The 26322-nt window shown below is 40.1% G+C and overlaps 2 protein-coding genes across 5 annotated transcripts; both read right to left on the bottom strand.

Moving 5' to 3' along the window:
• Positions 1-919: 919 nt before the first annotated feature.
• On the bottom strand, positions 920-6417 carry LOC307260373 (uncharacterized protein). Of its 2 annotated transcripts, none has more exons than XM_080040596.1 (5): positions 6326-6417; positions 5384-5578; positions 4524-4940; positions 2168-2221; positions 920-2055 (listed from the first exon to the last, which is right to left on the bottom strand). In XM_080040596.1, exons 2-5 carry the CDS (start codon positions 5505-5507, stop codon positions 1601-1603), a joined length of 1050 nt encoding a protein of 349 aa, XP_079896722.1. In that variant the 5' UTR covers positions 5508-5578; positions 6326-6417; the 3' UTR covers positions 920-1600. The 2 variants fall into 2 exon arrangements, with proteins under 2 accessions (XP_079896722.1, XP_079896721.1); XM_080040595.1 differs by having other exon boundaries at positions 5384-5581; positions 6326-6395.
• A 1311-nt stretch (positions 6418-7728) lies between these two features.
• Positions 7729-13699, bottom strand: capns1a (calpain, small subunit 1 a). 3 transcript variants are annotated; one of them, XM_080041720.1, is made up of 11 exons: positions 13591-13699; positions 12389-12438; positions 12252-12288; positions 12064-12156; positions 11698-11755; positions 11503-11567; positions 10822-10894; positions 10156-10230; positions 9482-9598; positions 9290-9348; positions 7729-9189 (listed from the first exon to the last, which is right to left on the bottom strand). In XM_080041720.1, exons 2-11 carry the CDS (start codon positions 12433-12435, stop codon positions 9163-9165), a joined length of 651 nt encoding a protein of 216 aa, XP_079897846.1. In that variant the 5' UTR covers positions 12436-12438; positions 13591-13699; the 3' UTR covers positions 7729-9162. The 3 variants fall into 3 exon arrangements, with proteins under 3 accessions (XP_079897846.1, XP_079897847.1, XP_079897848.1); XM_080041721.1 differs by having other exon boundaries at positions 12389-12435; positions 13587-13676; XM_080041722.1 differs by having other exon boundaries at positions 12389-12418; positions 13591-13660.
• Between the last annotated feature and the right edge of the window lie 12623 nt (positions 13700-26322).

The raw sequence follows: 26322 nt of genomic DNA, 5'->3' as shown, positions 1-26322 counted from the left end.
GTTTTAGCACCTAATCTTTGAAAAGCAATGTCACAATTAAAATATGCCAGCGCTAAAACGCCCCCAAAGTGTGGCAGCTGAACTAAATTTTTAATTTAATTAAGTAAACAGATATTTTCCAAGTGTTTCCTCGTAATGATTTTCCACATATCACTCAATATCAATTCACTATCAAGCACATAGGCCTAAGCTTTGTAGAGAGGAAGGGAGAGGGTGATTGTATTTATCTATTGTTATTTAATTTGATACTCAGGTAATATTGTTTTGTTACATTCATGACAATAAAGAAAGTTTGTTAAACTGAAATTGAACTGAGACAGACAGACATTGTTCATTTGTACATATGTCTATAAAATATGGTAAATAGCAGAACGATATATGTCTGTGGCAATTAGCGCTGGTCTTTGTTAATTAGATGGTATTTTAAATGAGGCTTTTTTGCAAAGGAAGGGGGATTTGAATATTTCCTAATTTACATACATGCATATGTGACAGGCGCACCCAGGGCCCTGTCTGCTTGGCAGTACACTTTGTGTGCATTTCAACCTTTGCGCATGCTGTGTCACACTACCTTTTTCTCTCATTTGCACAGGTTTAGCGGTGAAACAAAAGCAGTTCAATCCTTTTGTGGATTTGGCTCTTAAAGTATAGGCTTATCTGAGAACCTCCTATATTAAATAAGGATCAGAAGTGTTGTATTTGTACTGCTGTTTTAAGGTTTCTCAATCAACATTCAGTTGAGCAACTTATATTTACAAACATAGGATTATTTGAAACGTACCATCATAGGTGAAGTAAGATCAGTTCACAGATATAGACTTTAAGCCTAAAGGACAGCCCCCAAATGCTGATGGAAATACACATTTTGAGTGTCTTAGAGAGAAAGTTATTTCTGCTCTGTTTAAATTCATGAGGGGTTTATTTCATGATCCATAAAATTATTTAAATTTTCATATTCAAGTGTTGTGTGTTTGCATGTAAAAAAACAAAACCTGACAAGCACACATTATTCAGTTACAGGTATTTTTCAAACTATCTAACTTACCTTTCAGACATATAGACCATATAATGGTCAGGTGCGGAAATCCACTCACCATTACAGTACATGTGATAACTTCCAGACACTGATGCAACTACAACCTATACAAGGACACAAATGGATTTGACGGGAATCAAAGACTTTTTTTGCATCTCAACAGTAAAAGAATGTCAAGGCTTTAAATGTGGTGTTTGTAAATAAAAAATAACTGCTTTTCGACGCAAGTGGTAGGAGACTTACTTTCAGTAGCAAAAAAAAGAGTAAATAAAAACAAACACGCTCTCTTTTTTATCATTAACATAATTGGTTATTTTCCCAACCCACTTTCATGTAACCTCACATATAGCAATTCCATCAAAACAATGATTCTACGAGGGTACAGTTTTAAAACATAATCAGAGAAAATCTGTCAAGTGCTATCAAAAAGTACAGTAACCAGCGAGTGGAGTCCGAGGGGAACTTTTTAAAGGGTTCCGGCACCTGAAAGGCCCATGTATGTATGTAGTCAGTGATACAACTTTTAACAACATCTCTTTGTCTTGACACTTGGGGAGGGGGCTGCTATAAGGTAGGCTTTCCGTTCAGTTTGTCATGCATAAGTGCAATGGCCCCGCCCGTGAAGTCTCTGAGAACCTGCACCGTCTCGCGCTGGAGCTGCAGCGACTCGCGTACAAACTCCTGCTGCGTCTCGGCCAGCTGCTGCACCGACTCAGACATGAGCTCCAGAGAGCGGGACAAGGTCTCCAGCAGCATGTTGGTGGCATGCTGCTCCTGGAGGCTCAGGGCCGCGCTGTGCAGCATGCTGTCTCTGCTGGTCTGACCCGGCCCCGGAAGAGTGGCTGACGACGACGACGTGGAAGGGGAAGGTCCAGAAGACGACTGAGGCGCTCCTGCTTTCTGGATGCCGTTGTTGTTGTTGTTGCCTTGGCGAACCTCTGTTGCTGTTGTTGTTGTTTTTTCCGACCGAGTAGAGGGAAGCAGGTCATCGTCTGAGTCTCCATATGCAGCTTCGCCATCTTGGAGTTAAACAGAAAAAAAACAAGGCTTATTATTATCAGGGTTCTCTCATGACTGAAATTATGTTGCGTGGTCTTTCTTAAATTTGCACCCCCAACGTTTACAACTCACCTTCTGTTGCAGGTACTTCATACTGAACGTCAAATGCAGGTTGTGATGACTCCCCTGAAAGATTAAAAGCATTAAAATGGCATGCATTTCCCTATAGAGATCATCATAACTTAAAGCTGTTTAGAAACCAGCGGTAGGCCATGCTGCTGTAAACAACAACAGTGAAACAGTAACTTTTCAGGAAATGTTCTAACCTCAAACAGTGTTCCAGGGATCCAATTTCCAAGTGGAAAATGTGTTTATTCAGTTATGACAATATACCTTATACAATGTTTAGATCTCTGAAACACCCAAAGTTACATAGTGCACCCTTAAAAGGTGGAGTCAGCGATTCTGGAGAACGCCTGACAAAATCTCCTCGCGATCCATTATCATACTGTGTGTGCTCTGAAGGGAACATTGTCATCATCTCCCAGCAAGCCAAAGTCAGCGGTGCTTTGGTCTTCCTCTTGCTAGCTACGGTGGGCCACCTTTATTTTCATACCCTTTGTTTACATACTAGTTTATACAGCCAAGGCTGTGTATTAACGACAGATTTTCTTTTCAGCGCACACAATGCAGACACATACTGCAGGGTTCAACATAACTTTTTTTTCCTACTGGCCCGCCGGGCCAGTGGATCCGAGTTTTACTGGCCCCTTGTATATTTTCACTGGCCCTGCACACACTTTTTTTTTCTTCATAATTTAGTGTCAATAATTATAATACCTGTATTAGAAAAATAAAGAAAGATAACCAGATCTAAAGGGAATATCTATACTGTAACAGTATAGATATTCCCTTTAGATTTGGTTATTTTTCTTTTAGTTAATTATATGAAATGTTGATATTGCTCATACACATAATATAAAACCAGGCAAACATATTGAATTAGAAGCCTACAACTGAAAGTATGTTGAAAGAGTCGGCCAGTATTTTAAAGTCCAGTAGTTTTTATTCTTGAATTTGGGCAGTTTAATGAATAGTTCACCTGCAGAAGTCATGTGTGGTAGGCTGTTTTTATTACTTTCTCTATATGCATTAGGGATGTGAATGTGTCGACCGAATGACCGGTTTTCCAATTGCGCTCAAGTTGACTTTAAAAATAGAATAGAAATCCGAAAATCAGTGGGTTATGCCGTTTTTTTTAATGGGAGATTTCACCGTGTATGTGAGTTCACGTCTGGTCGTGAGCGCGCTGCAGGAGTGTCACTTCTCCATGAAGTGTCAGCTTCACATAAGAGTCCGGTGTGGGACCATTTTTCAAACTATTGATAAAAAACAATGCAGTGCAAAATATGCAGCATAAGTTAAACCCTCGTCTAAGACTATGACGTTAAATCACCTTAGAAACACACAATGCCTTCGTCCGATCACAGCAGCGTTTCACCGTGTGATCTAGCCAGCGAGTGAGCCGCCGCGCAGATGAACTGTGGTTTGTGGCTAAAATAATAACCGGGGATATTCTCCCCGTTAGCGATTTCAATGGGAAAGACTTCCGCGATCTGATTGAATGTCTCGAGCCTGAAAACACAGTGCCAAACTGCGCGACTATAGGAACTGTACAGTGAGCGGAGTCCCTCCGTTCGTTTCTGTCTACAACCGACACAATCACCGGAGACGCATTCACAGCGTTTAAATAACGCCTCTCATTTGTATTACCATTGGGGCTTGCATGCAAATACTGTAACATTACGTCGGCAGATAAAGGAAAAGCGCAGTTATAATTTTCTGCACCTCAACCTCTGCTGTGGGAAGAAAGAAAGGAGGCAAAGCAAGTCGATTGATTTGTCGACTCGCAGGCGTAGGCAGCTCTGCCAACGGAGCGAGAGTGCACCCGCTTGTTGCTCCGCCTGTCAAAACGCCCACGCATCGGTTGTCCACTGGCCTTTCATTAAAAAATATATTTTATAATAGGTTTATTATATTGAGTCTTAAATAAACACTGCTTTAATTACGACTCTCAACGCGCATTTCAATGAACCATGATGTAGTCTACAAAAAGATACTGAACTGTGATTGGCCAGTCACTGGCCCGGGCGGGACAGTGACTGGCCAATCAACTTTCCCTGCATATGATTTTACTGGCCCCGGGCCATCGGGCTATACGTTATGTCGAACCCTGTACTGTAGCTGATCATTTTGACAATGAGCATTCTCCAGAATCGCTGACTCCCCCTTTAAAACTGAAGATTGTAACTATCTTTTGAGCAAATTGTGAGCACAGTAGTTGCATACAATATAATGAGAAGAAGGTGACATGAATTTGTTAAAAAATAACTTGATATAAAGACACAAAGTTCATTGACGTTCTGACGATGGCGGTTAAAAATATAAAATAAATATTGATTGATGAACTATTCCTTTAAGCACTCACTCATGGTGTAAGATGTTGATGGGGGCATGGAGGACAACTCAAAGCCGCCGTTAGGAGAACTCTGCATTCCAATCATATCCTCATCCATTTCCTCTTCCTCCTCCGGCACATCGTCATCATCTCCCAGCGGCCCAAAGTCAGCGTTGCTTTGGTCTTCCTCGTCCATCTCCAGAATCTGGTGCACTATTTTCTCTGTCTGATTAAGGTCTTTGGACATGCGCGAGTTGAGGCCTCTGTGTGGCACCGTCCCTGTCAGCATGGCGGCCACTTTCCGCTTGGTGTCGCACTTTAGATCGGACCATTTCTTGATGACCTCGATGACCTCGCGTTGGCACTCCCCAATGTCATTGACACGTGCAGTAATCTCTGCCCATGTGCGCTTCTTCACGTCCGTTGCCACACCACGATTGAATTTGCCTTGGGGAAAAGAACCCACATCAGGCTACATTAGGCACTTTCTTTACATGTCAGGGATTGCTTTCTGTATGAATTTGTGTCTACTCTGCTAAGCCTAGTTTAGGCCACATTACAATTTCTTAATTTAGAATGTGACTTGAATCATTCAGAAATCTATACGTACAATGGATAGGCCTAGTATCTACAACATCACTGTTCAACTCATGTGAAATATCAGACTGTCCATTGGTTAACTGACTTTGTACACATGCTTACTTATCTAAGTTTACATTCATTGTTACTTGCTTTGATTAGCATTTTACTCAACATTTCAATTATTTCATTATGCATTTTACTCTGTTGCACTGTCCCTTTTGTTGCTTTAACAATTTACATTTCCTCCATTCGGCTCCAATAACGGAATAGCCGCCTATCTTATCTTATAAATAATTGAGGACACATACCCACAACAACCCTACGATGCTTCCTCACTTCATCCAGCAGTATGTGCACTTCGGGGAAAGTAAAACGAGCTTTCCTCTTCTTGAAGCGAACATGGTCTTGGCTGTAGTATAATGGGGAAGACATCCTCCACACTGTCAATAGGTATCCAGCTGCTTTGTAGACTGTGCTGTTGTTCCACCTCTCCAGCTGTCTGCCTGCTGTGTCAAAAGTCTGATTAACAACAAAGTTAAAAGAGAATGCATGCTCATGGTAAATCTGCTCATGTGTGACGAATCTATCTTTTACTAAACCGTGTACTACTTGACATTTAAGACTGAGATCAGGGACTGTAAAGCTGACTTTATTATTTATTGTAAGCTATGGTAAGTAGTGGTCAATGGCTACTTAGTAGTAGCAATACAGTGACAACGTTACACTCGAATAGGCTCCACAGCTGGGCAATGGCAATATCTGCAGGTCTGGCGTTAGTCAATTGATCTACTTCATGAATAATACATTGATTATCAACGTTTTAACGGAAACGTAGTCGAATGCGTGATTTCACATCGCTGAGTAGGGAAACTCATTTTTAGCGTAAATGCAAAGAGTGAATGAACAATGGACGATGCTATGGTGGCTTTCCACACGCGAGAGCCTAGTTAGCTAGCAGTATCTCGAGCCAACTCGTAGTGACAGTCAAAGGACAAGTGTGCGTACATTGTCTTGATTTTTTTAACGAATAACGGCCATTTGACGGGTTCTCATAAAATAAAACTTAGTTAGCTAACCATAGTCGAATGTTAAACAACAATACACACTGGGTTAGCTGTGTCTGCAGGAAGACAAATTTAGCTAACGCTACGTTACAGTCAGAAATGGCTAATACAGCCCCTAGTTAGCGTAACGTCCCTTCATGAGCTATAAATGAATGGCCAGAATAGATAATGAGATTGTGAACATACCCCCAAGTGAAAGAAGTTAGTATTAGGTCCAGAAACGTAATGATAAAATTCCTTAACGTCAAGATAGCTATGGTCAAGCTAGCCAGTATAAAGCTAACGCTACACTAAACATGTCCGGTTAACGCTAGTTAGCTCGTTAGCTTACTAAAGCAGTCGCCAAAAGAATTGCCGCTTAAATTATTAGCATAACAACAATACAAGAACTGCAAATATTATTTTCACATGTAATTCATAGCAATAAGCACGATCAATTGGCTTTATTTCTTATATCTCCCCGTTGTATGAATGTGCCTTTATTTTGAAGGCTGACGAGTTTGTTCCGGTGTCGAAGGCTGACTTGACTCAACGACCAACACAAACACTTACAGTATATATACCATATAGACCAGGGGTTTTCAAAGTGTGAGAGAGTGAGCCCCCCCTCAGAGAACAAATTTCAGCGGAGCCCCCCCCCCCCCCCCCAAAAAAAAAAAAATTATTATTTTACAAATCTAAACATGTTTTTGAAACATTCTAAAAAAATGTGTGCGTTTTTAAACACATTTAATACATTTTAACATCTTAATCCAGTGTTTTAATCCTGCTTCCTTTAAGCATGGATACTACTGACTGAGTGTGCATCGGAGTGAGAAAGATAGGCAGACAGACTTGCCCAAATTATTGACTAGTTAAATGTCATTCACACACCCAGTGTTTTTTCGCTAGTGCCTCCAATGTCCTGCTGGAGGAGAATAGTAGCCAGTGGAGAACCAGACCCTTCTTGGGGGGGTCCGGGGGTATGCCCCCCCGGGAGATTTTTTTTCACCTTTTTAAAGTGAAATGCATGAATCTGGTGCACTTTGAGAGGACAATTAAGAGGCTAAATATGAGGAATTTTGTGTGAACAAATAATTTGGAGACACTGGGTCTGATGAATTAGAAGCTATTGAAGAAGGACACATGGATTTTCCATAAAAATATTAATTTAAAATAAACAAAATGTATGCAGGGTCCTCTGGGTTGGGCTTGGTGCTCTTTTTCTTTAACGAGACCTATTTCTCTGTAATTTACTGAATGCATTTAAATGCAGTGAGGGGAACGAAGCAGAAGAACTTGTGTCCAGCTATGCCATGATCTTAGTATAAAAAAGAAAAACTAAAAATTATTATTTTTTTTTTTTACAGATTCATCCGCGCCCCCCCACAGTTTGAAAACCGCTGATATAGACCATGGTCTATACACGATCACAATCGTATTTAACACACACACACGCGCACACACACACACTAGCCATTTCGAATAGCTTTTTAGCCATTCTGGTTCAGAAGCAGATCCCAATTCAGCCTAAAGAAGAGTCCAATAACCAATGTAATGTAACGTAATCAGAAGCATCTCTTAGCTGTGCATAAAAAATAAGACTTACATATTCAACATAGCCTTTAATTCCAAATACGGGACAGGTATTTCACAAAGCATTATCAGTAAAAGGTGCATTACTGTGGCAATACCTACATGGTTGAAAACCCTACACAATGGCATCTATTGGCTGCATGCATTAGTGGCACACACATATTATATATTATCAATTAACACATTGTGCAGACATTATATGGTGCAGGCATTCAAGTACACAGTACTGAGTGATCAGTTAGCTGAGATATAGAGAATGCTATGGCCAAGTTGCTTTACATGCATTAAACGGCAAAATATTCGGTCAGCCCAAAAACACAAAAAAAAATCTCTTTGGATGTGACTGTATATTGCCATTACAAGGATATCTAGGTTACATACAGTTTGGCATATTAGTATTGTATGCATTGCTTAGACCTTGTAGTGCCCAGGTATGACAACAATTGACCTCCCTAACAGCTGATAGGCAGAGTTGAGCGGTCCATATAGGCAGAGATGTGTTGAGCGGTCCATACACGCCCACACAGTTCGTTGTAGGATACAATTAGGCAATATAGGTGGATGCAACTTTGACCAACCTGGCTACAGTGATGAGTAAAGAAGGCTGTCCTAGTTCTAAGTTAGACTGAGGCTAAGGTTGCAAAAATTGTTGACCTTTATTTCTTTCACACTGTCCAAAAAATACGGTGAGCCTGAAGTGCAAATCACAACGGCAAATAGGAAAAAACAACACATTTGGTGATTTGTTGTTATTTTCCTATTTGTTTGTGTGTTTTGTGATTTATTTATTTATTTATTTTGCAACTTTTTGTTGTCGTGGTTGTCCAATTTGCAGTTGTGTAGCACTTCAGGGCCATGGTAAATATAAACCTTTTAGGTTGGGAACACTCAAATACACAAACTAAACCAAGATCTCCTTAGAACCCTCTAACATAATCTTTTTAAAACCATAACCCACCACCTAGGAATGGGAGCTTCCTGCATTCACATTAGGTTTTTCACAAATATCACAGTGTAAAGCATCTTGATGTTGGCCTGCCTCCTCTTATGACCAATGTGACACAAGGATATGAAGCAGATTAAAAGCAAATGCCAAACAAGCGGACCAAATGAGACCAAGTAAACATATCTGTATGCACCTAAATCATGTCAACTCACAAACTTCTCCACAGTAATCGGTGGCATTCAATTTGGATCCTCAGCTATGGGTACCATACGTTTGTGGTTTCTTGGGTTGTTAATATAATTAATTCTGCCTTGCAAGTATTATGGAACAGTGAACAAGCCATTATCACTCGCATTGCATTAACATTAAAAAAAACCTGCACACATAAGGGATTAGCTAAATTAATGTGACATTTTAAAGATGGTGGGGGATATATATTTTTTTGTACTGTGTATAAAAACTAAAGTGGTTCCTTAAAACAAGCAGGAGACATCCTCCGGACTCAAGAGTACATGGTCAACTGAAGCCACTGAAAAGACACAAGAGCAGAGAAGAGGAATTTATGTAAACAGACAAAATCCTTTCCAGTCAAACCCAGCTGAAATTTAAAATAGTTAAGACCATGTTACCTCCTGAACATTGACTTTGATAGTCCCGTTGCTGTCTTTGTCCAGGGTTTTGAAGGCACCTGAATTCAGAACATATGTTAAAGCCTACAACACCTACATTTTATGTGTCAATCATTGTTATTACACCGATAAAGCTGCTAAACCAATAAATAAAATCAAGTTATATTTTTAGGACTGGTCCTTTAAACTTACGGCACATGGCATCCAACCTCACGAGACAGCCAATGTAGTTGTCAAAATCCATGTTTCCATTTTCATCGCTGTATCTGCGGATGATCATCGAGAACAGCTGGTCATTGAGGGGGAAGCCTGAGGAAGAGATGAACACCACAGTATATTACTGTTAAAACAGCATTTACACAAAGGCCACGCTAACACATGGCAACACTGCCTAACACAGAAACATTCAAACAACTGGTATGATATTCAAATCATTAAGCTTCTACACAGCCGCTCAGACATAAAGCCTTTTATAGGGACCAGAAACATTGGACCTGTATTTGATTGGTTGCACTCACCTATAAAACATTTCTGAAATATTGATAGAGCTTTTTATTCAACTAAGACAAGATTATATAATTATCCCAGCAGAAGCTAGGCCAAACCTATCAGAAAAGGCGCAATCAAATGATCACATTTACATGTTAACTTCTCGCTTAAACAACTATTCAAATCAGATACCCGCTATGCTTAAAACATGCAAACCCACATGACTGATGATCAAGCTATTACATGCAAGTTTTTGTTCACATCACTTTAGCTGTGACTTCTTAGTACTTGAGTCACTAAAGTTCTCTTTTGCCTGCACCCTTTTAGTTCCGCAAACATTCCCACAAAAATACAGTGTCATTTAAAGGAAAGCTCACCAGCAGCTGTGAAAGCTTTGGGCAACTCATCTGCACCAATGACACCGGAGCCATCCGCATCATAGTCTTTGTACACTCCCTAATCAATCACAAGAAACGTTGTTATAGAATGTGTACCATATGAAACCTTCCTGGTAAGACGTTTTACAAGAAAAAAAGGTTAGTTTCCAACAACCCACATACTGTAGATTCCAATATGGTTGTGTTAACTTTGAGAAATTCCTTTAGAGAATTATTTTGAAAATAAATGCAAATACAAAGTAATATTTTACGTATTGTACAATGTTAGGCTGGTAGGCTCGATTCCACAAGAGCTAAATGTATGCGTCACATCACTTACAAGTCGTCACATTCATTTGACAGGAAATGTAATTGTGTGTTTGACAGTTTCCCAATTGAATAATGTGTGCCCTTTAGTAAACACAGTATACAGATTTTATGTGTGTGTAAAAAACCTGGCAGCCAATCAAAATATGGACAAGTTTTTAATACTGTCTATTCAAATCAAAGTCCTTTGGAACATCAATAAGCAACTGCCACCGAAAGTACTTGAAGTTAGTTTCTTTTGTGTTGCCTTTAACTGGAGATGATTAACACCGGCCACAGGAATGAAGCTGTGTAGCACAGAAACAGATGTGTAGGGCAAATAAAGTAGACCAGTTGTACTTGCCTGCCATTTCTTTATATTGTTCCAGAGGTGTTTGAATTCATGAAAGCCCAGTTTTCCGGTGCTGTCGCTCTGGAACAGAATTAAGGTAAACAGACACCAAGCTCACCGCATCGACTCCATCTTAGACAAACAGTTGCATTACTTCCTCATTCTTCTAGCATATACAATTCACAGTAGGGTTCAATTATCAACTTAATGTCTGACTTGCTTGCTCACCACGGAGTCAGGGATTACACTACAAATGACAAGGATAATACAGTTGATCTCCCATTTAACTACCAGTAAGCTGTCTTCTGGGTAAATAAACAATGGATTTTGATTACAAAATAGGAAGCTTACTTCCAACTTACATTACAGAGCTATGAAGCCCCAATATTTTTGTTGACAGTTTAACCTGTTTTGGGGCATTGTGGCCTCTTACTTATGGAGCGATGTGCCTAAGGAAATTGGATATCTGCTCCGTTCTTTACCTTATCAATAACCCTTACAATCCAATGCTCCAGGCTTGGCAACATCAATGGCCAAATCATGGAAGTAATTAACCTCAATGTTCAAATGTTTGTCCATAGCCTGTGCACCCAGTGAGCCAACTCTTCACAGCCAACTGTTGATGTATTTGTCATTTCACCGTCAGCAGCACACAACAACATAAAGCCCACTGATGATAGAAAGGATACGTCCATGACAGCCACCATGCTCCGGCAAGACTCAATGCTGAACCCATCTGTCTGCAGGTCTCCACCTGAAATACAGAAGAATAAGAGTCAGCAGCCTGCATATCTCAGTAAGGTAAGGTCACAAAGAACGACAAGATATACCAAGGGATATGTAAGAAGACTGTAAATAAGACACAGACAAACAAAATGGCTTACGCTTTGCAATGATTTTGTTTAGGATGTTCATCAGCTCAGTCGGGCTCACTTCCATATCCTATACGACACATATTCCAGCAGTGTTAACATCACATAGGTATAGTCAGCACAAACCAGAAAAAGACACCAAACTGTATGGTGGGACAAAATGGATGGTGGAGTCTTATTTAAAGATAATTAAAAAACTTGTATTATCATTATAGCTTTGATGCAAATACTGAAGTCTAAACATTACGGCGGGCAGTTTGCACTTATTTCTTTTCAGCACCACAACAGTAAGCTATTTCGATTCAATGCGTCGATTCAAGTCGACATGCTTAAAAATAATAATGAGTCATTGACATCCCTAGTAGAAATAGCACCCACATCTCCAGCCAGTTGTTGGAAGACTCTGCGAAACTGTTTCTCCTCGTCGTTCTCATTATGCTCTGCGTATTGAGCCGGCCTGCGTGGTGGAGGCTGTTGGACAGAGGCACAGCACACGTCAGAACACAGAGTTAGCACAACAGTGATGGTCAGATAGAGCTGGTAATATATTGATGATGGTCACTCACTGGTTCAGAAGGCACGAACATGGCTGGGTCGATGTTGCTACAAAGACAGGATCAAAAAATGGAAGAGGGAAGTTGAGACAAAACTTTTTTTTTTTTTTTTTGCGTGGCTTAGACGGATGACGTGTGCATGTTCTTACCTGACGACATCGATGATGCCGCTCATAAACCTTTTGGCAAAAAACATCTTCTGTAAACAGGGAATGCCAAAACAAATATTTTACACCACAGAAAAACAGCAAGTTTATTGTCTTGAAAACGCTCCTTGATGAAAACCTTACACACTATGCACTATACTAATTGTTTTCTGCAACTATCTATGGAGTTAGTGAAATAAAAGAATTATAGCGGTAGTGATCACAAGGCGAAAGTTATACAGGTTATACAAGTAAGTTATACAAGTTATACGAGTCAGTTTGCCTCAAATAATAGTTTGAGTTAAACTGACTAAACTAATTCATTAGACCTTAATAGCAACAGGACACTCTTTTTTATCTCAAAAAATAAATGTTTTTTTTTTTAAATAGTCTGGTCACGGTTTACATCTGAGAAATCCTGAGCAAAATCGCAATTTACTTTCAACTGAAAACATAAGTATGGAGTAATTCATGCGTCAGTAAGAAGAAAGCAGGAGTGGATGATAAGAGAAATAAATAACCAACATAATTGGATGTGGTTAACTGTTATGCTAGGTTCCGCTTGTACCGGTTTAGTGTTAAAGTAGCAAATAACAGCACTGTTCACCTGTCAATCATGCAGTGGCACGTCCTGTATGGTATTTACTCAAACCACACATTCATGAACACCACACCCACTATCCCCTCTTAAAAGGTTTCCTGTTATGGAGAACATGCTATGCCCCGCCCGCACTGTGAAATGTAAAATATAATCTTAGAGCATCATTCGTTCACAATGACCCACTTGAACTTTTAAAAGTGCATTAGTCAGACAGATGTGAGTAGTTTCAAATTCAAAGTTGAACGTACTGCAACGTATACTCTATGAATCCAACCCCGCAGCAGATAAATTAGCATTGTGCAATCTTAGCTGACATACTATTTGGCCTTAGCATTTGCGACTGACGTACGTTAAAACATCGTCCAAACCCGTGAACCATCCTTACTAACGGAGCGGATTGAAGCTAGGACGAAGTGACGCTAGCCCTAGATGCTAAATAACTCTAGCCTCAGCTAAGCTAGTACATGGCTAATTTACATGGATAGTTACGTTGTCCAATTCAGTAGAACTCACAATTACCGTGACAAGCATCTATCTAACCGTACAATGTTTTTCAAAGTAAAGGAGCGTTTTGTGTCATGTAAATATGGGTGTTAATACTCACGGTAAGGCACCAGCAAGCTGTAAAGTTTGAGCCAGGTATTCGGTTGAGTTCCTGACTTCACTAACCCTCAGCTGGCAGAAAGCTCTGTCAATACGCCCCAATCAGCCCACAACAGGAAGTACCAGGCTCGCTTCCGCTTGGCTTCGGGATAAGGCATGGATTATTTTTTTTAGAAAAGGCTTGGTTCTATCTTTATATACTATCTATGGTTCTATCTATCTATTAGTTGCCCTTTGTAGACTGGTGTCCGTTGGACGGAAATTTAAAAAGTGCCTATTAATGTCAAGCACGTGCAGATGATTTTGGACATGCGCAGTGTGACAATAATGTCACCTTTTTACTGGTGCATATATAAACACATTTGTGTGTGTGTGTGTGTGTGTGTGTGTGTGTGTGTGTGTGTGTGTGTGTGTGTGTGTGTGTGTGTGCGCGCGCGCGCGCTCGTGTGTGTGTGTGTGTGTGGAGGAAGTGCACTGTATTTTGAACACAGGACCTACAGTTCTCATAGACGGCTATTCTCATATTAACATAATATGTTATTTCTCTTCAAAGAGCTCTTCCAGTGGTAATGCTTTGTGGTTTTCGTGCCTCTTTCCTGAGAATAAAGATCCAAAAGAGGGGATTTACATAGGCTACATTTAATGAAACTCAACACGAGAGAGTAGGCTACACTATAAAAACAAATTATGATGTCTATTTGATCAGTTTTACATAGGCTATGCAGGGTAATATCCATTTTTGACTCCACACAACTGTTAATGTACCGTATTAATAATAGACTGGCTTCCACACTTAAATGAAGATGTCGGTTAGTGTCCATTGCGCTCACTCATTTACTTTGTATTGACTGCGGAGCGAGCCCAATTAACAGGAAGGGAAGTCAGATACTTTGACCCATGGTGGTCCTTTCTGGACCCTATTTTGAGAACAACTGCATTTTAAGTGACAGCTAAGGCCACTGGAGATTCAGCAAGATGTATTTCCTGCCATGAATCGTTCACTTTTACTTTGCTATATATCTATATATGAAATATTTATTTGGCGTGGAATATTTTTATGGCATGTTTAACAATGTCATCAATGACCTGGAATACTTTTGTGAAGCCCTAACAATCCCTCTGAAGATTTGCAAATGGACTTGGGGCATGTTTAAAAATGATAGCACACCACATTGAATAAATAAACACAGCTTAATGAGGATGGAGAGAAAATTGTGCTTTCATATGTTTTGACCAAATTCTACTCTCTAATAATTGGATCACATAAGCGGTGATTGCCACATTCTTGTAATGGGTTGTGCCAAACTGTCTAGGGAACTGTTTTTGTTTTGAGGAAGGGCGTCTGGCCTGAAACCTCCATGGCATCTGAATAAATGAGTAAAACTTGGAGTGCTGCCCTGATCTGTATCTAAACTGTTTTTGTTCTGCAATCGGGACTGTAGAATAATATGAAGGAAAACTGCTGTCGTTACCCCTGCTCCTGCTGATCCACTATACATTCCTGATAGATTGAAGCTATACCATGGAGCCTAGAGGTATTTAAACTATTGAGTTTCACTTTGCAAGAAGAGGAAACAGTGTATTCTATTGATTAGTTTGTAATCTTTACACAGTGAGATATCAGAAACCAACGTTAGCTGTCTTTATATTCTGTCTTCAGCGTTACAGAACATTTGACTGGCTAACTGGCATGCAAATGGTTAAATATGAATAGTTTGAATATTGGCCCAGAGATCTTTGGCTTTAATCATCTTCCTTTCATGCCACAGCTCTACTGAGGCCAGGAGGGTGAGCCACAGAACAGCACCCTCCTTAGGTTGAACTGGCACAGCATGGGATGGCCTCTAAGTGGCACCCAAGAATTTCAAGAGTGACAGTAGTATGCAATGTCGTTGTGCAGATTTTAATGTGGATGTGTGTGCATGTAAGTGCTGGATAAAACCAACAGGTGGAGTCAGAGAGCATTTGATAGAGCTGAGCTACTATACTGTACATTCTGCATTCACCAGGCAGATACTCTAGGTATAAGTCAATGCATATAAAGGCCTGCAATCAGCCGGCTGATGTCACTGCTTTCCTTTTTCTGATGTGAACTGCTCTGTCTGCATGGCTTCAATGGAATCAGGCCTATAATGCTTTGTCTGTGTAAAATAAAGAAATAAATCCTCCACGCACATTCTCAAGAAAAAACTAACCCAATGTATTAATACTCAGATATTTCTGAGTTCAAATATCTTTCATACAATCTCCCTCTGCTAACATTGCTAAAAGAAACGATCCTGTCACCATTCATCACTGTCTACTTCCACAGATTCTCCATAGAATCCTGACATCAGTGGATCTATCCAGCCGAGTGTTCTGTCTCTGTGACACTTTGACGACGGAGTCTCAAGTTTAACTGACTTATAGAAACTGGCCGGTTATATCTCCTCTTAATCCCTCGTGGCCAGCACTATCATGGTTGCCCGGACAGTGCACACACTTGGCCTGCTCGCTCGTCAACTGATAAGTCTCAGTACTACTACCCTCCACTCTCGCCAAAGACGGAAATAGGATTTCAAAAATACAACAACAACATGTCCACAAACAAAGTATGTATTCATGAATGCATATTGCTGCTGGCAATAATGTTCAATTTCAAAACATCTCTCTAGTTCCTGCCCCTCAAAATCTCATGTGGAATCATACAGACTGTGTTAAAGAAAGGGAAGGAAAGACACAGTCAAAATAGTGATCATAATTGTCATTTTAGTTTTTCTTTCTGACCTCAACTCTGTAATTTTCCTCAAATTGAATGTTGTTCATATGTAATCTGCCAAACTAAAGGTTTGATTTTCACAACTGCTGTTCATAAGGTTACTAGATTACATATACATTCAGCCATTGCATCACTGTCACCTGCCTTGTGGTTGCACAACTGTTCCTGCAAACAAGACATCCCATATGTCAGTGGCTCTCTGTCATCCTCATCGCATGCAATGCATATGAAAACATGAACTGTAAGACTTTTTGACTGCTTGTGTTATCCAACGTTTGTACCCTGATATTAAAGATATGTTAATATATGATTTGCAGCGCAGAAACAGTGATACCCTTCAAATGCCACTCCAGCTAAAATGACTCCATCCATGAAATAGAGGTATCCATGGTTACATCAGGAGCCATGTTAAAGGGTGCCTCATGTGTATCTCTGTTCTGTAGCAGTCCCCACCTTTTTCCTCATTCATCATTTGAAAGGAATCCCAGTGCCAGCCCAAGGTATCCGACACAGCTATGATCTGGTTTTGCAAATGAGATTTGCAGTGAATAATTCCAATAACCTTGATGAAGATTGACTGGCTATTAAATGTCTCTAAATCGTTTCTTCCAGCCATATAATATCTTCAGTCACCTGCTTGACCACGAGGGAGTGAGATGCAGAGCTTGTGTAGTTCAGTGCTACAGAGGCTGCAGACCGAAATATTGTATAGGAGTATCCCCAATACGACATATTTGCAGTCTTCAGAACAACTTGTTACCATGACAACGCAATTTTATCATTCAAGCCCATTGCTACCTTCTCTCACAGCAGGAATCAAATGCTCCCTTAAATGTATACTGCTGCAGGGTTTTTATACCTCAATTCAAAGTAGAAATGAGACATTGGAGCGATGTGCGAAACACTTTGAATTATGTATGCATGAATGTAACGTCGGATGATTGTATTTTACAATGTTAGGATGGTGCTATTGGTCTACTTCTAGTCAACAAGCAGATTAAACTGTAAGCCTAATGCAGATACTGCTTTAAGGGTTTATAATAAGATAATTAAGACTGAAAATGCTGTTGTTTTTAGGTATTCAGATAATTTAAGTATTCCAAATATGTATGTAATGTCATGGCATTAGGAGGGATAAACTGTGGTAGATGAGAGAGGAGATCATTCATTCATATTGGCAAAATGTAATTCCCCAAATACCAGCGACCTTGAGGTGATAACTATTTCCACATTGACTTACTCATGCAGCTACTGTATATGCCTAATTGCCAGGCCTCAGTTGCAAGTTAGTTAATAATTCTGATCACTCTTATGCAAACATGAATGCTTTCCACGCCACTGAATTCCACCAGCATCCTGAAGGCAACTCATGGATTTTCTAAAGGTATCTAGATGAGAAAGTGGATACTTGCAAGTGGCTGAATTTTCATGTTTTCTTCATATTATAGGGTGGTATTCTATTCTAACCCTAAACTGAGTTGACTGAGACCTTGAGCGCAAGCATTGTAAAATTAAAGTAAAAACATTTTCTCTAGATAAAAACATTTTTCCAGGGGAAAAATTTGACCATAAGCCATTTATTTTTATGGAATAAGCTATTTATATACTGAATGCTAAATGCCTAGATCCTTCTTCATATTGCAGTACTGCTATGTATATTCTTGTGTGGAAATACCAAATCCTTGATTTCAGATCCTTCTCTTGGTCCGAATCGGTCAGATTTAAACACCGTAAGTCTAAAGCATATTGGGAGCAACCATTGTATATTGTGTTTCAATTGCAGAATGCAAAGTGCATCTTGGCTGACTTAAACAACACAAATTCCCAGAAAAATACTGTGAACATGACCTCTGTATAGCTTGAGCTTACAAGTGAGCCAATGGGTGAACTCTGAGTCCACCAGTTGACCAATCAGTTATCAGCTAGGCTCTACTACAGACCTTTCCTTCTTGGTCTTATAACGTTATTTTCGCGCCGCACTTGAGCCGAGGAAGCTGTGTTTATCCACTTGGTAGGAGCAATATAAGTGAAATTAAACAAATTCTTAAAGAGAGAATTGCCCATACTGACAATGCTTTGTTGTAACCTGAAGTGAAAGAGAGCTGTCCCCGAATCCACTGTCTTAGTGGGGTTAGAGGCAGTGAGTTCTGCTAAAATGGTGAGTAATTTACCTGCTGTTAGCTTGGTATTTGAGTTCGCTAGCATCCAAGCTAACAGGCCTCAGGGCTTGAACATATTTTAAAGTATTTAACTTTGCCGGCTGGGTTAACTGTGAATTGAACACGCATGTATGCTAATCGGCAGGCCTACAATATGGGTCAGGCCATGTAAAGGTGTTACTTGTGCAAAGCTAATGGGAAGTTGCTGTACTCAAATGCTATTATTGTAAACAGCCACAATAAGCTAGCAGGTTCATTGCCTATTAAAAGGCTTATCATTTTGATAATGAAGTGAATTGTGTCATTGCAATACTGTTGTTATCTATGGGTATTTTGTAAAAAAACAAGAAGAATTTAGTTGTGTTTTACTAGAAGTTTATGGTGAATAAATAGGGAAGAATAAGCATGCAAATGCCTCTAAACTAAAATACTGTAGGTGAAGTTATGGAAGGTAATACAGTTTATGAATGTTTACATTACTTCATACAATTTTATATATGATAGTGCTAATGTTATTAAGGTTCCATAAAACTTGAATTTGAAATGTTTGTACTTTCGATACCTAAAGCCCAGTTCAGACCAAAGATTCACCTTGCAACTGCTTGCGACGAGACGGTTTTAGAACGTCGCAGGGGATAAATCGCAGCAGTGTGAACTGCTCGTCGCAGCGCGTTGCAAGCCGTTGCAAGGCGTCGCAGAAGATTTAACATGTCAAATCGCAAGGTCCAGTTTTAGAACGTTTCGGCGGTCTCGTCGCAAGGAGTTGCAGTTGCAAGCAGTTGCAAGGCGAATCTTTGGTCTGAACTGGGCTTAAGACATTTAAGAACTGGGGTTCGCTGAGATAATACCTAATACCTATTTTTTTTCCATAGTAGCCTGTAAACATGTACACTCAACAAAAATATAAACGTAACCCTTTTGTTTTTGCTCCCATTTTTCATGAGATGGACTTAAAGATCTAAAATTCATTCCAGATACACAATATTACCATTTCTCTCAAACATTGTTCACAAATCTGTCTAAATGTGTGATAGTGAGCACTTCTGCTTTGCTGAGATAATCCATCCCACCTCACAGGTGTGCCACATCAAGATGCTGATCTGACATCATGATTAGTGCACAGCAGAGTTTCCGTTGTCCGGTAATTACCGGTCATTGACCGGAAAAAAATGACGGGGACCGAAAATTCTAATTGTCTCCGGTCAGATTGTCTGGTTGAAATAATTCCCTCTTCACACTTTGAATTGTTTTAAAACATGCTACAGTGATTTTCAACTATTTAATACTACTGAATAGATGAAAAACCATGTTTCATTCATTTAAAACAATAACTGTGTGTAGACTGTAGCGAATGCGTAAAAGGAAAAGGAAAAAAAACTGCATGACGCGCTCTCGTTCTGATTGAATGGACTGTTTACAAACTACAAAAACGGCGACATCAAGCGGGAAAATCAAAGCCTAAGCCACAGCAAAACAAGGACATATTATATACAAGAATGACTTCTTAATACCAAGAAGCGGCCAGTCTCACGTAAGTTGCAATGAAGAAGACTCTGACTCCGGAGAGACAGCTGATGCCCGTGGCTCAGCCGAAACGGAGGGAGAGAGAGCGAGCGAGAGAGAGAGAGACTGTTAAACTCATTAGTGCATTTATTTTTTATTTTTTTCAAATAGGCTAGTATTTGATATGAGAAAAGACCTAAACTTTATTTAAAGTAGGCTATAATAGTAGCCTAGGTAAGTCGCTGCAGGCCTACTGTTATAAGCCAGTATACCTACTACTGTCGTTTTGATTTTTTATTATGGCTTTCTGACTTGCAGCGTAAATAATTGTGTCCGCACTTTATAATATGACTAGCCAGTTTGTTTTATATGAACGACTCATTATTTTGCGTGTAGACGTGTCAGAGTCATATATCGACAAATCAGTCGATTCATTGACTTTTTGCAGCGGCAGGGCAAACAAATTGCGATCGGAGGTTTCCTTTAAGCACCACAGACAGCGGCCACCGTAATGTTCAGAATTTGCACCAAAGCTCTAATGATAGTAATAAAGAGAAGCTTTATTTAAACGCTGTCCATGTGACGGTGGTGACTGGTTGTATATCGGTTTGCTGTAGACATCTCACGGAGGGAAGCGGCTGTTTCACTTTACTTTTTCTCCGGTTGCGCAGTCAGTTTGGCGACATGGCACTGTGATTTTCGGGCTCGATAAATGTAATCAGATAGCGGAAGCCTTCCCACCCTGGCAGCCCTTACGGGCGGAATATCCCCGATTATGATTTTAGTCGTCAAACCACAGAGTCTGTCTGCGCATCGGCTCACTCTCTCACACTGGCGAGGTGTCACGGTGAAACGCTGCTTTCCTCGGACGAAGGCTTTTTTATAAACATCCCAGTCGTAAATGGGTGTTATAACTTTATGCTGCATAATTTGCATTGCACTATTTTCTCATTTGTTTGAAAAAAATCTCCAAACCATTTGTGAAGCTGACATTTTCATGTACACACATAGCAGAAGTGAAGCTCCTGCAGTGCGCTCACAACCACACATTTAACTCGCATACGGCTGCGTCTGACGTCTTCCATTTCCAACAACAATCATTATAATAATACAATTATTTTGAGATTTCAGTCGGCTACGAGTCGAAAATCGGTGTTGAGTTGACATTTTTCACAAAGTTCTAGGCAAAAACTGCAGTTTTATTTCCTCTGCTTTTGAAGTGAAAAATATGCCTATCGGCACGTTAAATGTTTTGTGCTTTGATTGAATTGTGTCGTCGTCACTGCCTGTTGAAAGTAGCCCACATTTAAATATAGTAGGCTAAAAATATACATGCCTTGATGATATCAATCTTTATATACAGTAGTTGCTTATCAATAGGCCTACTTGAACTGGATTTTTCCGATATGACCGTTAATGAAACCTGGTCACATGACCGGCACCAATTTTGTCTAGCGGAAACCCTGGTGCACAGGTGTGCCTTAGACTGTCCACAATAAAAGGCCACTCTGAAATGTGCAGTTTTGTCTCACAGCAAAATGCCACAGATGCCACAAGCATTGAGGGAGCGTGCAATTGGCATGCTGACAGCAAGAATGTCAACCAGATCTGTTGCTCGTGCATTGAATGTTCATTTCTCCACCATAAGCCGTCTCCAAAGGCGATTCAGAGAATATGGCAGTACATCCAACCGGCCTCACAACCGCAGACCACGTGTAACCACACCAGCCCAGGACCTCCACATCCAGCAGGTTCACCTCCAAGATCGTCTGAGACCAGCCACTGAGACAGCTGCTGAAACAATTGGTTTGCATAACCAAACAATTTCTGCACAAACTGTCAGAAACCGTCTCAGGGAAGCTCAACTGCATGCTCGTCGTTCTCATCGGGGTCTTGACCTGACTCCAGCTCGTCGCCGTAACAGACTTGAGTGGGCAAATGCTCACATTCGATGGCGTCTGGCACGTTGGAGAGGTGTTCTCTTCACGGATGAATCTCGGTTTACATTGTTCAGGGCAGATGGCAGACAGCGTGTGTGGCGTCGTGTGGGTGAGCGCTTTGCTGATGTCAATGTTGTGGATCGAGTGGCCCATGGTGGTGGTGGGGTTATGGTATGGGCAGGCATCTGTTATGGACGAAGAACACAGGTGCATTTTATTGATGGCATTTTGAATGCACAGAGATACCGTGATGAGATCCTGAGGCCCATTGTTGTGCCATACATCCATGAACATCACCTCACGTTTCAGCAAGATAATGCACGGCCCCATGTTGCAAGGATCTGTACACAATTCTTGGAAGCTGAAAATGTCCCAGTTCTTGCATGGCCAGCATACTCACCGGACATGTCACCCATTGAGCATGTTTGGGATGTGCTTGACCGGCGTATACGACAGCGTGCACCACTTCCCACTAATATCCAGCAACTTCGCACAGCCATTGAAGAGGAGTGGACCAACATTCCACAGGCCACAATTGACAATCTGATAAACTCTGTGCGAAGAAGATGTGTTGCACTGCATGAGGCAAATGGTGGTCACACCAGATACTGACTGGTTCTGAGTCCCCAGACCCCCAATAAAGCAAAAAAATGCACATTTCAGAGTGGCCTTTTATTGTGGACAGTCTAAGGCACACCTGTGCACTAATCATGATGTCAGATCAGCATCTTGATGTGGCACACCTGTGAGGTGGGATGGATTATCTCAGCAAAGCAGAAGTGCTCACTATCACACATTTAGACAGATTTGTGAACAATGTTTGAGAGAAATGGTAATATTGTGTATCTGGAATGAATTTTAGATCTTTAAGTCCATCTCATGAAAAATGGGAGCAAAAACAAAAGTGTTGCGTTTATATTTTTGTTGAGTGTAGGTTAGGTATTAGTATTACTCTATCAGAACCCTGAGGTTGCAGGCGGGTTTTAATACACATACAAATGTTAGCTATTTCATCCAGGTCATAGTACTACAATTAGCAACATAATTAATTTCCCATTTTCTTCATTAACAGGTTTACTGAATTCAACTAAGATAAAATGTGTCCAATGCAACAGAGGGAGAGAACAGCATTCACTCTTCGTGACTCAAGACAAAAGGTGTGTAAGTAGGTAAGTCACCACTGTCAGTGTTACAAGGGAAAGTAAAAAGCAAAATTAACTTAATTATTTTTAAATTGATCAGATACCAATTACAAGTAATCAATGTTGATACTGTATGCTTGTAGATAAAACAGTGATGAAAATACAGTAAAGTACATGCTTTGACATATTTGAGGATCCTAGTGGGCCTATATAGGCGGGGCTGCCATCCTTCATCCCATCATATTACTTTGTTGATATTAAATATGTCTATCACCATGCTTATGCGCAAGATGGATAACATCCGCTGTTAAGCACTGCCTCTGGATGTCATCCAGAATTCATATTGGTAATCAGTGGCGTGCACAGACATTTTGGGGGGCAGGTGCTCAGTGCAAAAAAAGGGAACAATATATTCTATCGATGAATGACCAAATAATTTTAAGGTTATTTGTACAAAATCCCCCCCTGGCCTAATGACTTTTAATACCCGGCCACACATACAGTGTTTCTCACAGGTTTTTGGGAGACTGTGTTTGGGACCCTGGACCTTTTAGGAGGGTCCGGGGGAGCAGCGAAGAAAAATTTGAACCTTTTAAAGTAAAATTCATCGATCTGGTGCACTTTGAGAAGAAAACTAAGGCTAAATCACCTGTGTCTATGTGGTCTATTTAGTACTATTTTCTGGAATAATTTGGAGACACAGAATTACCAAAAGGCAGAAAGAAAAAATGTACATGTTTGAAAGCTTCGGGATTTTTTTAAATAATCCCTTATCCCGAAGCTCCTTCTCTCTTTGAAGTCTTTGTTAGGCCCCTGATCTCAGTACGCCGTAAAAAAATATCTATTATTTTCTTTATTTTTTATTAATCGGGGCATTGTTATCACACGCATTTAATCGTCGAGTATTTATAGATGGTCTGTCAGCATGGCCAAGATACACTGCAAAAATGTAAGGGTGCTTGATTGGTTCAGGGGGCAAAGGGCAGGTGCTCAGGCACCACTTGGTGTCTACCTGTGCACACCACTGTCGGTAATAACATATTAAGCAACTCTTGATTGTCCTCACCCTCTAGAATGCCATAATCTTGTAATGTATTTAGTAGTGAAAGCACCTGTGTTTAAAGTGTGATCACAGAGAAGACAAACATTTAAAGCTATCCCTTGACTATTCATGTTTGTTGCTGGGCTCTGACCAGGGTTACTCTTAAAGGTGCTGTAAGCGGAATGGTTCTTTTAGCTAACTTCCAGTTACTGCAGTTAGCAGTCCCCTTGCTCGTCCCTACGTCACCACATTAATGCACTGCGGTCTTCAAGCAGCGAGTTATCTAGCATCATCTCAGATCCATAAGTGTGATAAAACATGATAAAAACCATCAAAACATTGGGAAGGATTTTTACCTGCTCCGCCATTGTAGGCGCATAAACATTCACCCATTAGTTGTTCTGGCGTGCACCGGCAGTGAGACCATGAGTGAGACGGGTGTCGGTTTGTAGCATTCTCTCTTGTGATTGGATAAAAATTTCGGGATCCTCCAATGAGTTTATTTGCCGATTACATGCAGAGCAGCTGACTGAGAGATCGGCTTTATGAAACGCGCACATTATGTAAGTGATCACTGTATGAATAAAGATTTAACACTTATATTAACATAAATAAACCGCTTACTTCACCTTTAAGTCAAAAATCAAGCTTTTTAAGCTAAACAACATAATGAGTATGTGGGGTATCCACTATCTAACACCCGACCATCAGCAAAGAAACCCAAATATCAAATAAATTCCTGTAAATCAGGTGGGAAATGTAAACTGTTTTTCACAACATAATTATTGCACCATAATATGATTCTCATTATATGAGCATTGTGTCCATTATCACAGCTATTGTATTGTAAATGTGCGCTCAGACTCAGTACTCCAGAAATCCATCTATTCATAGAACGTGTTGGTTGCAATTATATAAACACTCAACCTCTCACTCAAGTGAGACAGAGTGGAGGGACAAGGTAGAGAATAAAAGGAACAGAAGGCAAGTGATGTTAAAATGAACATTTATAATGACTCTTCGTTGCCGTCGCAAAAATAATCTTTAAAAAACAATTCAATTATTAACACTGAAATGCTGACTTCACTGGTAGTCCACGAGTCATAAAACACAACTCACTGAATTTCTTTTACAAACACAGTACTACAGTTACATTAAATAGTCATTACCGTTAAATCTATTAATGAATAATGTCCAAATAAACATATAATAAAAACAATGACACTTTTAAAATCCTCTCATTCCCTCACCATAGTAGCTGTTGTCGTACATCATCAACAGTGTATCATTTAGAAAATATACTGCTTCTGAGATGTTTTTCTGACAAAAGCAGAAAACAGACTGGCAGCATAACAATAATAGTACATGAGCTCAAACATGGTACAATTAGGGTGATGTTTTTCAAGGGGAGTGGAAATGGGACGTAACCATTCCCATGATCCAACATTTAGTTATGTAGGCTGGCTGCCTTTTGGCTCAGTGTGGAATTATTTGGCACTCTTGCTGACAATATTTGCCATAAAGGGCTTTCACACTTTTTCTGAAATGGCACAAGACATTTTCCTCTAATTTCTGAATATATTCAGAGGACTTTTTCATTTTAAAATACATATAAATGTGTCTTAGAAAGCCCTTTAGGTAGTTAACACTGCAGACTTTCACAGATTCTCCTGTCACAAACGAAAAGACAGAACTGTCGTCATTTAATCAAAGAGAAATGTACCCAATCAACAAAACATCACTTCTCTTAGGTTGGATAATTTGATCTTATGCTGTCAGTCCATTTTTTTCTGAGATGGAAAGAACAGAGACTAAAAAATTAAAATAAAGAAGAGTTTTACAATGACTTGAATATGGTTGCAAGGTACTGGCATGCCTTCTTCAGTTTACACTTAAGCAAGCATTCAACCCTGCAGAATTGTCCAGATAACCAGGAAACAAAAGAACAGTCTCGCAGAATTTGACAGTAAAATATCTAACACATACATGAGTTCTTGGGGATGGAAAAGGTCAACTAAGTTCATGAGAGGTTCAGAGGGTCAAAGACAAGAATGGCCTCATATCTGGTTGGCGAAGACTCCTGTATTTTCGCAGAACCAAAGGGCTCAGAAAATACCCTAATCCGTTTAAGGGGCGGACCAGTAGCAGGTGCTCAGTGTGATGAAACACAGGTTGTGATACCATGTAGG

Source organism: Ammodytes marinus, assembly GCF_949987685.1.
Source record: "Ammodytes marinus genome assembly, chromosome: 14".
NCBI lineage: Eukaryota > Metazoa > Chordata > Actinopteri > Uranoscopiformes > Ammodytidae > Ammodytes > Ammodytes marinus.
The sequence above is the reverse complement of the archived record's forward strand: the minus strand, read 5'-3'. Positions and strand labels throughout refer to the sequence as shown.

Coding starts and splice junctions, on each gene's coding strand:
- LOC307260373 (XM_080040596.1), bottom strand. CDS start 5,507: ATGTCTTCCCCATTATACTACAGCCAAGACCATGTTCGCTTCAAGAAG. Junction 4,941..5,383: donor GCATCGTAGGGTTGTTGTGG/GTATGTGTCCTC, acceptor CTTTTCCCCAAG/GCAAATTCAATCGTGGTGTG. Junction 2,222..4,523: donor ATCAACATCTTACACCATGA/GTGAGTGCTTAA, acceptor TTAATCTTTCAG/GGGAGTCATCACAACCTGCA.
- capns1a (XM_080041720.1), bottom strand. CDS start 12,435: ATGTTTTTTGCCAAAAGGTTTATGAGCGGCATCATCGATGTCGTCAG. Junction 12,289..12,388: donor GGCATCATCGATGTCGTCAG/GTAAGAACATGC, acceptor CTGTCTTTGTAG/CAACATCGACCCAGCCATGT. Junction 9,599..10,155: donor CAAAGCTTTCACAGCTGCTG/GTGAGCTTTCCT, acceptor TCTCTTCCTCAG/GCTTCCCCCTCAATGACCAG.